The sequence below is a fragment of the Rhinolophus hipposideros genome (assembly GCF_964194185.1).
Source record: "Rhinolophus hipposideros genome assembly, chromosome: 3".
NCBI lineage: Eukaryota > Metazoa > Chordata > Mammalia > Chiroptera > Rhinolophidae > Rhinolophus > Rhinolophus hipposideros.
Window position 1 is genome coordinate 31170753 of NC_138049.1, and position 15478 is coordinate 31186230.

Consider the following 15478-nt stretch of genomic DNA (forward strand, 5'->3'; position numbering starts at 1 on the left):
AGTTGAAAGTGTATATAGCCTTAGCAAAAAGGTACGTGAAAACATCTAGGGGCTTTCATCAATATATACTCGTAAATCAATGCAGAATGTTCCAAAAGCACTGAAATAAACTATTTCAGCTTTTGCTTCCCCTCATGGCTGTGTTTCCATGGTACCAAGCCCAGACTATCTTCACAGAAAGGGGGCTGTGATTCTGGAAGATACTTATTTTAGGGCATAACAATAAGTCACCCTGCTTTACTTGTACCATTTTTCAATTATTTTCTTATTAATTCTTTACCAATTGTGAATTAAATACACAGAATGAATAGAAACAGCAATAAAAGCGATATACTGTGTACCCAAACAATCCTTTATAGCTGAATTTATGACCTAACTATATGCAAACACTAGACTTTTAGAAAAATAAATAAAATTCTGTACATTTGTACATGTATCACTTATTTCGTAAACACATCTTATGTTAACATTTATATTTTAATTAACAAATCTTATTTACTTGGGACAGGTTTTAAAGGAAAAATGAACCAGAGAGTATTGTGTGCTCACTTTTGTCATGTTTTTATATTGTTAAAAAATCTCTACCTTAAATTGAGATGTTTGTCTACATGGAAAACACAGCCAAATCTGAAAGCCCTTCTGCTACACAGATGGTGTTGCTGATTGGAAAACATGGTAATATTTGTCAGTCTTACTTGTTGCTGGAAGAAATCAGGGGGCAAGCACATTGCTGACAGTCATTTGGCAATCCCTTGACAATTCCATAGTACCCGAGAGCACATCGTTCACAGTAGTCACCAGCAGTGTTATGCTGACAATTCTGTAAAGAGAGAGAGGTTTGTTTTTAATGTAATTGGATTTTATTTATAATGGAATTTATCATCCAGCTCCATACCTTTGAGTGTGCATGTTCACAAGAGCATGCACACACACACATACACACACACACAAACACACACATCAGTGGCAGAGAACTCAGTTCTTGATATACATATGTTAAAGAAGCTCTTTCATTTGAGAAACTAACACTGGGCATTGTAGCTATACTGACAGTAAGAGTTTCTCTTATTTTTCCTATGTCAATCTCTGTATAAAATAATTTCTCACTCTAATCTTTGGAATAAACTTCACAAATCTTGAAAATTTATTATATCATCTGGCCATTTATGTTTCTTCTTTACAACGTACTAAGAAAGTACTGAAAATCCTGGGATCATGGTGCATGCCCATCAATGGGATTTCTGAAACCAAACCAAGGTGGAAAGCACACATTTCTTAAGAGGAAATGGCAGAAAGAAAAAAAAGAAAAAAGGTCAATCTAGGTACCACATTAAGAATTTTATCCATCTAATTCTTGCCAAATATTAATGGTTCTTATAGATACAGAGGACCCAATCTGAAACCAGGAATCTCAGGTCAATATTTTTTCATGCTTGCATAATAAGAGGCTCTGGGTAATGTGATTTAAGACATTTACATAAGGGAATTAGAATAGTTTCAGAATAGTGTGTAAACAGTTTTGAAATTACAATTCTCATAAACTAGAAATGTCTTTAACATATAGCCATCATTTATGCAATAAGGACTTTGGAAGAGCTACATGTCAGGCACTGAGACAGGCACTGAGAGAAATCAATGACGGAAAAAGATAAAATAACATCCTACTCTATTCGAACTTGTTTCAAGTTTGGGAAAATTAAAAAAAATGGTAAAAATGAAACATAGTAGCAAGAATGCAATATTGACTGTTGTTTAGTGGAAATGTGACACTTTGGAAGCTGAGAAAAAGGAGAAAATAGAAGGAATCTGGAGGTGGATTTTAGTTTGATTTTATAAGACAGGATTTAGAGCGGTCATAGGGCGACTTCTTATAAACCAATATCAAAAGAAAAGTTGGGAAGCAAAAAAAGTCAGTAACAGAATAGATGCATAAATTAGTAAACTGGTCTCCTGATCAATTCTGCTGCAGACACAGAGACAACTGTAGGCTCTATACAGGAAGTTGGACCACATCCTACATGTGGAGCTCTTTGCTTCATTCAATCAATCAAGAAGCACATATTTATTTTTCACGTGTCTTCTAATGACCCCACAATATTTGCTATGGTATGCATGGTCCTTCATGATAAACAGTAACTGAAGCAACTTTTTCTACAGACATTGCAATGGGATTTATTTTTTATTTATTTATTTTTTAGAACTTCTATTGAATCTTTTTGAGGGTTTATGCCATTTCCTGGGATGAAACCATGACATTACCAAAATAAATTTTGGACTTTTTTTTATTACATTTTTTGGGTGATAAATTTGAAAATGTATTGTGTCACAGATTTACTTCATAACTTAATGTAAAATGGATCCAGTTTTTCAATATGACAGGATTTAATCTCAAATACTCCCAATTCTCCAACTCACTCTCAGCAGATGACAAGCCCCTATTTTCAGAGAAGAGAAAGCACATTTGGGTGCTCCCTTAGCTTCCTGCCAAAAGACTCACCATCTTGCTTGCATTATTTTCCATCCTTTTAACATTTATTTCTGTTCATAGGAAGTTTTTTATTCTCTTTGTCTAAAGCTACTCTCTTCCTAAATTCTGGTTTATTTGCCTTCTTACCTCCCCATTTTCTCTAGCATCTGAATTTTCTACTTCTTTGCTGGATTGTTCCCATTGACATTTAAAGTTGGTCAAGCCTTTCCTATCTTAAAACATCTCTGGGGTCTCAAGTCCCTTGACAACTTCCATTATATCTTTGCTGAACTTTTTAAAAACATTATTTACATTCCTGCTCTCTACTTTCTCATCTCTCATTCACCCTTTAAACAGGTTTCTGATGTCACCACTGAAACATAATTCCAGGCTCATGCATCAAATCTTTGTTGCTGAATCAAAATTTACTGACAATAATCAGTCCTCCTGATACATGCATTTTCAACAGCAGTTGATATTTTTGGCCACTCTTTCTTTGAAATTTTCTCTTCCTATGGTTTCATTACTAGTACAGTCTATTGATTTTTCTCTTATTTCTATGGTCTCTCTTTCTTATCCTCCTTCATGGACTCTTTCTTCCTTTTCCATTTAGTAAGATTGGTGTCCTTGAATTTAACATTGGCTCTCACCACATTTTCCCCCCTATTTATTCTACCTTAGTGATTTTATCCATTACTGTAACTTCAGCTATCATCTACGTGTCCAAAACTATAAATTTTATGTATTCCACCTGGATATCTCTAATGGTTTCCAGACTCACATTTCCAATTGCTTCTTGGATAGCTCTTATTGCAGAACACAAAAGCACCTTGAATTTGAAATGTCAAATATTATGCTCCTCTCTTTAGAACCTGTAGGTACTGCTGTATTCCCAATTTTATTTGGGGTCACTGTCACCTGCTCCATTACTCAAGCCAGCAATCTAAAGGCCTCTTTCTTCCCGGATATATATTTGATCACATAATCCATGATTCTGTGACTCAATTTCTTTACTTCCTTGTTACTATTTTTAACCTGATCACCCATCATCTACATAGTTTATTAGAACAGCCTCTTAGCTAAAATATCCTCCTTCCGAATTTTCTCATCCAGTTATTTCCCCACACTGCAATCAGAGTGATCATCTTAAAAAACACATCAAACCACCATTCTCTTGCTTGAAAGCTTGCACTAGTTCCCCATTGCTCTCAAAATGAATAGCAAACTCTTTAGCATGGCAAGAAAGAACTTTATATTCTGTCCCCTGCTCATCCTTCCAGCCTTACCTCTAGCTACTGCAACCTTTACACACTATGCTAAAGCCATATGTACCAACTGAAATTCTCAAACTATGCAACGCTCTCTTTTACCTGTAGGATTTTTCATATGCAAATCCTCAATCTGAAATTATTTTCCCCCCTCTTATCTGGCTAGCAATGACTAATTTCAACTCTTATTGTAAATGTTACTTTCTCTGATAAATATTCCTTGATGCCCTACATCTGGGCTAAATGATCCTTCTAGTTCAACACAGTGACTGAAATGTGTTAGGCATCCAATGACCATTTTGAATGAATGCACTTTCCAGGAGGTATAGATGAAACTGGTCAGGGTTCTTAAAATGAAAAGGGCCATGTTTCAAAATCTAATGACTTGAAGAGAAAGGTGGTTAGCAAGGCAAGATGATTTGTCATATTTTGATATTGATTTAAGTACCATAATCCTCTCTTATTCAGCCATCCAAAGGAACCACCATATTTTAGCAATAAAATAGCCATTCCATATTTAACAGTAGCATCGGGAGAAATAATGGTTCTAAGATAAAATAATTATCTATGAATTCCAGCCTCAAATCATTCAACAAGATGTCAAATGATGAGTAAGTGTTAACTGAGGAGTGTTTTAAGAACATATTTTATAGTTACAGAAATCAACATGTACCAAAAACTACAGGAGATCTTGAACAATAATTATTAGCATTTTGCTTTTGCAACAAAAATCATTGCATAATTAATTATTTTATGTAACTTAATTAACATTAATAACTGAATCAAAACACTCAAAGATAATGTTAATCATTACTAGAAATACAGAGATTTAAAAATATGGTTTCCTTCTCTCAGACCTACAACTCTGTATAATATCTTCACAGAACAAACAGATATTTTAACCTCCTCTAGACAGTCAAGCTTTCAAGGGGTTGTTGACATACCAAACTTGGTTAACTGAATCAAATGTTCTGTTATATCCACAAACACAACACATAAATCATGATGCCACTTTTGAAACTTTTTGACATAGACCTTTCATATGACTTTCCTATCTGCTTCAAAATAGTGGACATAATAATTCTCATAATATTTCTCTTACATAGAAATTAATCTTTAGAAAAATTTCTATAGTTTAGAAGCCTAATGAGAAGTTTATATTCTCGAGTGCTATGTGCTAATATCTTTCCAATAATAGATTAGAATATATGATATTTGTATTTTTTTTGCACATGGGAAAACTGGAGGTGTATATTGCTTCTACTAAATCAAATGAATATAACATTAATAATATTGTATCTTAGATATAATGAGAGAAGTTACTTAACCTGCTTTCATTAAAGGGATACCTGCATGCTTTCCTGGGCATATTATTAAGTGCACGAATTCTTAAAAGGCAGTCCTTTTCATCTCTTATAACAATAAGCTATGAAGTTTTTCCTATGCTGAATGAAAATCAATTTCACTCTAATTATCCGTCACTGATCCAAGTTCTGCCTTCTGAGGCTATGCAGATTAATCTAATTCCCATTTCCCAGGAAAGGTCCTCAAATATCTAAAGAATACTATTACTTCCTAAATCATTTTTCAAGCCAAATATCATTTTTTTAAAGCTAAACATTTAACAATCCTGTTTAATCACGATTTCTCATAAAGCTCTATATTTAATAAATGGAGATAGTTTATTAAAAAAAAAATCTCTTCTCCAGGAAGCTAAAGATAGGAATTACAAAAGAAAGCAACTTTTTGGCACAACATAAGCCTTCGATGGGGGTTGGACAGAATATGAATTTGGAATCTACATTCATTGAGTTTTAGGTCTCCTTCATTACTCAGTGTCTTTCCAATGACTTTTAAAATAAAAACTTACTAAAGACAGTCTGTTCAATAAGTGGTGTTGGGAAACCTGGACGGACACATGCAAGAAAATGAAGCTGGACCACCTCCTTACACCATATACAAAAACAAATTCAAAATGGCTTAAAGACTTAAATGTAAGATCTGAAACCATAAAATATCTAGAAGAAAATATAGGAAGAAACTTCATGGACATTACCCGGAGTAAGATTTTCACTGATATATCCCCTCGCGCGAGCGAAGTAAGAGAAAAAATAAACATGTGGGATTACATCAAACTAAAAAGTTTTTTCACAGCAAAGGAAACCATCAATAAAACAAAAAGGGATCCTACTCTATGGGAAAAGATATTTGCCAATGATATATCTGATAAGGGATTAATATCACAAATCTATAAAAAACTTACTCAACTCAACTCCAAAAAAACAAACAACCCAATTAAAAAATGGGCAGAGGACTTGGGGAGACATTTCTCTAAAAAGGACATACAGAAGGCAAGAAGACATATGAAGAAATGCTCAACCTCACTAACCATCAGAGAAATGCAAATAAAAACCACAATGAGATACCACCTCACTCCAGTCAAAATGGCTATTATCAATAAATCAACAAACAACAAATGCTGGCGCGGATGTGGAGAAAAGGGAACGCTAGTGCACTGTTGGTGGGACTGCAGATTAGTGCAGCCACTATGGAAAACAGTATGGAGGTATCTCAGGAATCTGAAAATGGAACTACCCTATGATCCAGTAATTCCACTCCTAGGCATCTACCCGGAGAAATCCAAAACTCCAATTCAAAAATCTGTATGCACTCCTATGTTTATTGCAGCACTTTACATAATAGCCAAGATATGGAAACAACCAAAATGCCCATCGGTAGATGACTGGATTAAGAAGCTGTGGTACATTTATACAATGGAGTATTATGCAGCCATAAAGAAGAAAGAAATCTTATCATTTGCAGCAACATGGATGGATCTAGAGAACATTATGTTAAGTGAAATAAGTCAGAAAGAGAAAGACAAGTACCATATGATCTCACTTATATATGGAATCTAAAGAAAAGACTATGTGAATGAACTAATCAGAGACAGTTTTGGGGACGCAGAGAAAAAACCGAGAGTGGTTAGATGGGTGTGTGGGAGGGGGTTGGGGATAAGGGGAAAGGTGAAGGGATTTGGAAGCAGCTGGTAACCACAAGATGGCCTCAGGGTTTTTTTTTGAAAATTAATTTGGGGAAGGTATTCTATAATGTTGTAAAGATTTTGTTGGGTATCCGATGGACATGCGTCCTATTTGGGAGACCACCTCAGGGATACTGTGGATACCTGATCATGGCATTGTACACCAGAAGCTAAACATTAATGAATGCCAACTATAATTGTATATATATAATGTGATGGTTCAGTGTGAGGTCGGAGGGATAGTGGATGGGGGGAGGGGGGTTCACAGTATGAGGGATATAAATGATGAACGTCTAAGTATTACCTTGTTTTGTACACCTGAAACTAATAAATAAATTAATTAATTAAAATAAAATAAAATAAAATAAAAACTTACTTTGGTAAATAAGTAAGTAAGTAAGTAAATAAATAAATAAATAAATAAATAAATAAATAAATAAATAAGAGATTATAAGTCTCTATCCATGATTTGCAAATATATTTAATGTACTTCCTTCCCTGATTTGATCTTGTACAGATAAATCTGCAGTCAGGTAAGAATTTCTAGTTCACCAGGATTGCTATTATGTGTCATTTCCTTTGTTCTTTCCCTAAAACACTACACTATAAGCTCCTCAGGACAAGGCCTACGCATTCCTCATCTGTATAGTCCCAGCACCTATCACAGTGTGTGAATATTGGAAATACTTATTAGCAAATGCCTCAAGAATGAATACACAAGTGAACCTCTGTTTAAAACATTTTCTATTAATTTTATTTTGTTAATCGTAGCACATAGTTCCACCCTTCAAGCTGTTTTTCATTCTTGACAACCTTCCAACACATTAGGTACCACTTCCTGTTTTATACCATCTGAATATTTGAGAGATCTCATCCAAATCACTGATAAAGATTTTTGAACATGACAGGGTAAAACACAAATCCTATGCCTCATAATTGGGGGCATCTCTAGAGTTTATTTTAGGTCACATTGTTCAGTAACTTCTACATCCATTAAACCTGTTAACTGATTACCATCTGGCCATATTTTCAAACTTTTTGCAATGATATCATGAAACATTCTGTCAATGCCTATTTAAACGCACCAGTTTGAATCACAGGTCTGACCTTTACTGGCTTATGACTTGAGCAAATTATTTAATTACTTTCAGCATCATTTCATCAGCTGTAAAAGAAGGAATAGTCCTGCTTACCTCATAAACTTATTGCAAGAATAACTGAGAAAAATCTATAGTGGTCAGCATTGGCCCTGGAACAAAGACAGATTTGGACACATGGTAGCTGTCACTGTTTTTGCTGAGTTTGAGATATGATGTATCAAACTTTCTGATGAATTTGATATTGGAATGGGATTCAGGAAACTAAGGTCTCAGATATCATATATATATGATATATATATATATATATATATATATATATATATATATATATATATATATTAACCCTAGCAATTAGTTTGACATAGTTTATTTTGAGTGAACATATTTTGATTCCTAATAAGCACTGTTTATTTTTTCTACACCTAAAAGATGTTGATTAAGTAAGTAATCCTTAAATTTCACTGCAGATCAAAATCATTATCTGTGTCTTATGTTTTACTTTCCGTTATAAAACCTGGAATAACATTTTACTTCTTTCCATCCTGTGACATGTTTCACATTTTCATAGTTTTCAAATATTTTTCATACATGGCTTTTAATCACATTAGCATACTCTATTAGTAATCTAGGATATTATTCACCTGAGATTTTAAAATCAAACTTATTTAATTAGCTAAGAATGTGTTCACTTTTTCTCACTGTAGGTAGCATTTTGTAATAGATTTGAAACCTGATGCTAAACATTTTAGCCAAGACTCTGTAGGTTACTTAAATTTTCTTAGTGTTAATTTTCAGCATTGTAATAAAATGCTAATAAAATGCTATTTTGGTAAGGTTGTTAGAAAGATTAAATAAGATAAGGATTATAGAACACCTTAAATACAGTATATTCTAGTTATGAGTCTATTTACTGAAGCTAGAGCTAATTGCTTTACCGCAGATACTGATGGTTTCTCAGACAACAGGGCACATAAATAATGGAGACATATATTTTTCTTTTCATTTTAAAATCAGAGTTGTGCTAGAGTAAAAATATATTTTTGCAAACTATTTGGTCTTGAGAAAATTATTTCAGCTAGTTAGGACTTTAACACGCCCATGTAAAATATAGGAAAAATAATGCTGACCATGGGAATGCAGTGATGATTAAATGAGATTATATGTGTGTAGATAGATAGATATAAATATGTGTGTCATATGTAAATTCTGAAAATCTGTCTATCTAATCTCAGAGTGTCCACCTACTCTCGCCCTCCTGGCTTGGGGTTCAATATCAGGTGGGTTTTACTCTTCTATTTTGAAAACAAACAAACTTTTCCTTAAAGGGCAACAGTCACTGAACTATAGCAACATGCCTACGCGTAGGATTTATCAATGCCTAGTATGAAGCAACAGCCCTCTTATAAGTGTCATGAGTTATGAAGAGAATAGTTACAAAGTGATGTGGTTTTATTTAGCAGCTGAAATACTCAGCCTGTAAAGTTATCCTGTAGTTTTGCTTAATCTCTACCCCATATTTTTAAAGAAACGTATAAAGAAAAAGAGATAAGTGAGACGATCTAGCATAGTGCTAGAGATAACAACATTTTTTACATGTTTTGATTATCATTTGATTGGTTCTTAGACCACAAATGGCGGATAACACATATGGTAATAACCATTTTTATCATCATCAACATCATCATCATCATCATCATCATTGCTATCACTTCTACGGAGTTTACCATGTGCTAAGTATGTCATTGAATCCTTATGAAAACTGTAAGAGTAGATACTATTATTTTCATTTAATAAATGAGAAAACTAAGACCCCAATGAGGTTATATAAACTGAGTAGGCTCTCACAACCCCCAAGGGATGAAGCCAGGTTCTGAATCAAGGCATCTGACTCCAGAGTCATGTTTATCACCACTATACCAAAGTACAGGGCATTGTACTGTGTAATGGGTAGGATAGTAAACTGGGATCCATACTACACATAGAAAAGAAATCAGTATGCTTCAGTTTCCTCAGTTCAGAGAAATAATAGCTATTTTCTATTTGCCTCATAGGGCTGTTTCAAAGATGAACAAAGTTGCTTAAATTCAAAAGTTGTAAGTTGCCTAAAGGAACATATAATAATTCAGAGAACAACAATTTATACTAGCTGTGCATGTTTGATGTATATATGTATTTATTTTTCACTTCATCTAGGGATATCTCAGAAAATAGACCTGTCTTTATGATTGTTAAGGCACAAAAATAGCTATAGTAGCCAATTGGTCCAAAGAGGACAGTATAAAGACAACTTTTATCCTAAAAAAAATTAAACTATATCCTTTATGAATGCTCCTAAATTAATCATCAGAAGCAAACATAATTCTCTTAAAAATGCCAGTAAAGACTGCATAAGAAAAATAAATGCATTTAATTCTCACTTCAGAATGTATAAATTAACCCCCTCCCCTGATATTATCTATTTAATTTTATAAGCCAGCAGACTGGTGAAAGAATACTACACTGAAACTAAGTAGTAATTATTTCAGGAATCCAAAGATGGTTAAAATTAGTTATTCATCTAATCAATGTTTACATTCATTATTCCATTTCAGGGAAGAAGTACATATGATCATATCTTAAATGCATCTTCATCTTCACTCCACTCCTCACAAATAAGTACAGTGGTACCTCGGTTTTAGAACGTAATCTGTTCCGGAAGACAGTTCGAGTTCTGAAATGTTCGAAAACAGCCAACAGCTAGGCCTCAGGATCTTGTTCTTGCAGAAGCTGTGTGACATGTTCGACTTCCGAGGCATGTTCAAAAATTGAAGCATTTACTTCTGGGTTTATGGCGTTCGCAAACCGAAATGTTTGTCAATTGAGATGTTTGAAAACCGAGGTACTACTGTATATGATAAATTTAACATCCTACTTGGTTGAAAAAAAGATATATTTAAGAAGCCAGGAATAAAAAAAAGTTTTCTTAACATGATAAAAAATGTTTATTTTGAACTAACCACCAGCATCATATTTTGTGGTGATAAATTTGAGGCATTCATATTAAAATCAGGAGTAAGACAGGAAGTGACTACCCTTCTATTTAACATTTTCCAGAAGACTTAATCAATGTAAAAATATGAAGCTATTATATTTGAGATAGTTTCTGGCAGGAAAAAATAGTCATGATTATTTGTAAATAATATTGTTATAACTATAAAAAATTAAGGCGTCAACTGAGAAACTGTAGAACTAAAAAAATAAGTGGATATCAAATACATGTAAATAAACTATTCTGTTAATGTTTACCAGTAATGAGCAGTTCGTAAACAGATTGAAACAACAACAACAAAGGTAATGCTCACCATTGAAATAAAATGTAAGATACAAAGAAACAAGTTTAATATAAGAAATACATAACCTATATAAATAATATTAAAATTGCTTACTGTAAAACATAAAATGTTTAAGTAGAGGAGTATCATACTCCTGGTTTGAGGGACAATAAGGGAATAATGTAAAGAGAGCAATTCTTTACACATAGGTTTAATGTAATTCCAATAAAAATTCAAGTAATTTTTTTTCTTTTTGTTTTTTTTTTGGTGAAAAGATAGAAAAAATGAATCAAAATGCCATCTGGAAGAATATATAAATATATCCCCTTAAGAAAATTAGAAAAAGAATAGTAATAAAGGGCCTTGCTTTTCCAAACAGTATAACAGTATAAAGTGAAGGTAATCAGAACACTGTAATAAGAAGCAAAAGGTAAGCAGAATAGAATAGATGATCCTTTAAACACATATTAACATGGATAAAACAAATTTGTATATATTCAGATATCAAGATGTTCAAGGAAAAAAGGAATAGTAATAAATGTTTCTTTAAAGTGATATATATTTGAAGAAAGATTATCTCCCCACAACACAATAAATTCTAGAAACATTAAAACGTCGGATCTAAAATTTAATTATAGACATAATGGTAAATACTATAGAATGTCAGTTTAAGTATTGAAAGTCATATGCTTAGATGAGATTACCATGAGGAGTACATTGCTCCAAGGATTGATCCTGGGAATACTAGTCTGTAGATTTGGGGTAAGGAACAGCAAAGAAGAATGAGAAGGACCAGCCATCTAATTACAAAATCCCAAAAATATTGTGTTTAGGGAAGCAAACTGAACAAAAAGTTTGAAGAAGAATGGCCGATTCAGAGTAGAGATGCTGCTGATAGATCAAGTACGATGAAGACCAATAGCTGAACACTCATCATTGGTTTCAGGACAGTTGTAGAGGTAAAAGCCTGATTTTAGTAGTTCAAGAGAGAATGGTAGGAGAAAAATCTTAGACATATAAACAACTCTTTACTGTATGGAAAAAGGAGTGGTAGAAGTCAAGAGATAAAGTGGGAGTCAAGAGAGATCTTTTGTTTTTTGTCTTTTTTGTTTGTTTATCATTTTAAGATAGAAAAAGAACCAAAAAGTGATGATGAAGAAGGGAGGAGAGAATAGGTATGGGCAGAGTGATGTGCTTGAGTGGGAGAGAGTGCTGAGATCTAAGAGTCTAAGTGGCAGATTTGATTTTTCCAAAAGTAAGAACAGTTCATCCAAAGTAATGGAAGAAACAGTAACAGGGCATACAAAGATGCAGAAAGGTGGGTGCATGTGGCACCGGGATCTCTTGTTAGGTCTTTTCTGATTGCTTTCCTTAATGCCATAGAAAGCAAGGTCATTGACTGAGATTAAGAATGGAAAGGGGTTGGGGGAGGGTTTTGGGCTTGAAGAAGGAGGGGAAGGTATAAAATAATAATTTAGGAATGTGGGAGAGGAAATGGATTAGAGAAAAGTAGCATGATTGCAGACTAGCAAAAAGGATTTGAAGTCAGTGATAATGAATTTATGATGAGGCTAGACAGCATAGTTGTCTGTTTTTCAACAGCCACATTCAGCTTAGGAAACACAGGTGTGGAGGAGTAGGGTTTAACCAGTGTTGGAATTAACTGAGTAAAAGTAAGTAATGGAGTGATAAGGGAAATACATGTTGCAAACCAGTGATATAATGAAGGGTGAGACTATTAAGTTGGTTAGGAAAGTGAGGTCATGAGAGAGAGAAAAAAAACACAATAAAAAGGTCTGAGCATCAATGATGAGACTAAAAATTGTTGAAATATTGAGAAGAAATAAACTGTAGAAAACAGGGATGGTAGTCAAAGAAGAGGATAATTGACCTTGAGACTATAGAGGCATTGCAGTTACAGGTAATGAATGACAAGTTTTGGACAGGATCATGAAGTGGGGACAAGAAACTAAGAGTTAAGAGTATAAAAGAGTTAATTTTATGGACCTTAAAATCACCAAGAATTATGACAGGAGTAGTGCTGGAAAGAACAGCAATGATACAGAGGGAAAAATCTTCAAAGAATGAGGTAGGTGACCTGAGGGTCGGTAGATGACTTCAGCAAGCAGGTGCAGTAGGCATATAGACGGAGGCATGTGATTCAAAGCTGGGCTTCTTATGGAGAAGAAAAGGAGGATGGATGATATGAAACTGGCAATGAGCAGCAAGGACACCTGCCCTGCCTTCAGGCTCTGAGGATGAAGGGTGTGAGAGAAAACATGGCTACCACTTGAGTGCACTACATGGGGAGCAGGGTATCCTGCTAAATGAAGGGAATAAAATGAAGAGAACATTAAGGGAAGAGGGAGATTATGTGAGGGAGTTTGCTGATGTGTGAGCATGAGTCCCACCAGGCTTGATGGAAGGGTTTCAGAAGATGAGGAGAGGTGGGAGGTGGGTTCGGCAAAAGAGATATGCAGAGGTGCATAGGAATTCGAGTTTGGGAGACTCTTAAGTGATGACACAGGAAACCTGAAGTGTCATGATTGCATTATTTATATCGGAATAATTTACAGACTATAAAAGTAAGAAATTCAAAATAATAAAAGCTCTCCATGTCTTGAGAATATTAGGCCACTAATAAAATTTATCTTTCCCTGATCTATTTTTTTTTTCATTTTGCAATAAAAATCTGAGAGCAAACAGAAAATTGCTAGGAAAGCTGACACATACAAAAACCAAGAGTTCCATTTTCATTTGGATTTATTCTGCAAATGTTCCAAGTCAGGATAGCGGTGGTAGAGTAGGTTGTTAGCAGGAACATATCAAAATACATAATAAACAAACTAATAAGAGTGGCTGAAATTCTAAAGGAAATGGTTAAATTATAGGATATCTCATCAAAGCTTGTAAAGGTTTTACAAAATATCCAGCAACATAATATTCTCATAATATGTACATTTAAAACTGTGCAGAACATGAAACCTCACCTCTGGTATTATATAAATCATATTTATAAACACATGGTAAGGAAATATTTAAAATATTAAATGTTTATCTTAAGTTGAATTTTGGACTTTCAGTTTTTTCTTAATACATCTCTGTAATCTCCAGATTTCTTAAAAATGCTTATTTTTGTTTATAATCAGAAAAACACCTTCATGGGATTTTTACATAAATAGTTGTGTCCTCAGGTGTTGTCCTAAGATGCTTAATTACTTTAAAAAATATATGATGTGATAAATGTCTTTTTCCTGTATGTTTTATTTCACACACACACACACACACACACACACACACACACACAAACACACATGCATTCCCTGAAGTTTAACTGGCCTCTGCATGTGATAAATGCACACGTGTAATGAAAAATGCACACATGGACCTTGTTCAAGACACGCTCAGGTAAATAAATACCTGGCATATGGAGGTTTCAGGGTCACAGAGGCTGCTGTGTCCATTACACTGGCATGGGACACAGGTGCCCAGGGTTGGCCCAGGGGTGCGGCCAACCAGCTCAGAACGCAGTCGATAAAATCCTGGCGTGCATGTCTGAAAGAAAAAGAAGCGAGTTAGAATAGCTAACCTAGAAATCTTGCTTTAGCAATACTTGGGTTCTTCAGTGGTTAAGGTCTTCTTTTCCTCCACCTACGTGAAAGGCAACGTCACTTACAAACACAAATGTCAATTTTGATCCCGAATGTGTATTTCTGCCTGCTCCCCAGATTGTATAGGCAGTATCCGTGACATCAGATTTTAGCAAAGGAAAGCTGCCACTTGCATATAACTCTCAGTCTGAAAAAGCTTCCAATAGTCCTTGTTATCTTGAGACAGAGGTTTGATTTTAAATAAATTTGTCATATGGACTAAAGAGAGAATTCCGATGTACTTTACAACCTAAAATCTTCTTCTACTGTGCTTGATGGATAACTAGCAAGTGTCCAATGGGACTCAGCAAAAATTAAATAAATAAAAAAGTGTCACAATTGCATTATTTATATAGAGATAATTTACAGACTATAAAAGTAAGAAATTCAGAATAATAAAAGCTCTACATGTCTTGGGGATATTAGGCCACTAATAAAATTTATCCTTCCCTGATCTATTTTTTTTTGCAATAAACATCCGAGAGCAAACAAAATTGCTAGCGAAGCTGACATATACAAAATCAAGGCTTCCATCTTCATTTGGGTTTATTATGTAAATGTACCAAAAACCATTTCTGACTTTCTGGAAGGAAGCCCACAGCTCTCATTCTCTTTGGAGATAAAATGAGAACAGTTTTG

At 34.2% G+C, this 15478-nt stretch overlaps 1 protein-coding gene across 2 annotated transcripts in view; it reads right to left on the reverse strand.

Moving 5' to 3' along the window:
- Window positions 1-15478, reverse strand: part of LAMA2 (laminin subunit alpha 2) — a 531205-nt gene that overhangs the window by 144287 nt on the left and 371440 nt on the right. For both annotated transcript variants that reach the window (XM_081040014.1, XM_081040013.1), the window contains 2 exons: window positions 14610-14744; window positions 696-820 (listed from right to left, as the gene is read on the reverse strand). In XM_081040014.1, coding sequence (XP_080896140.1) covers window positions 696-820; window positions 14610-14744 — 260 coding nt within the window. The remainder of the gene's footprint in view (window positions 1-695; window positions 821-14609; window positions 14745-15478) is intronic.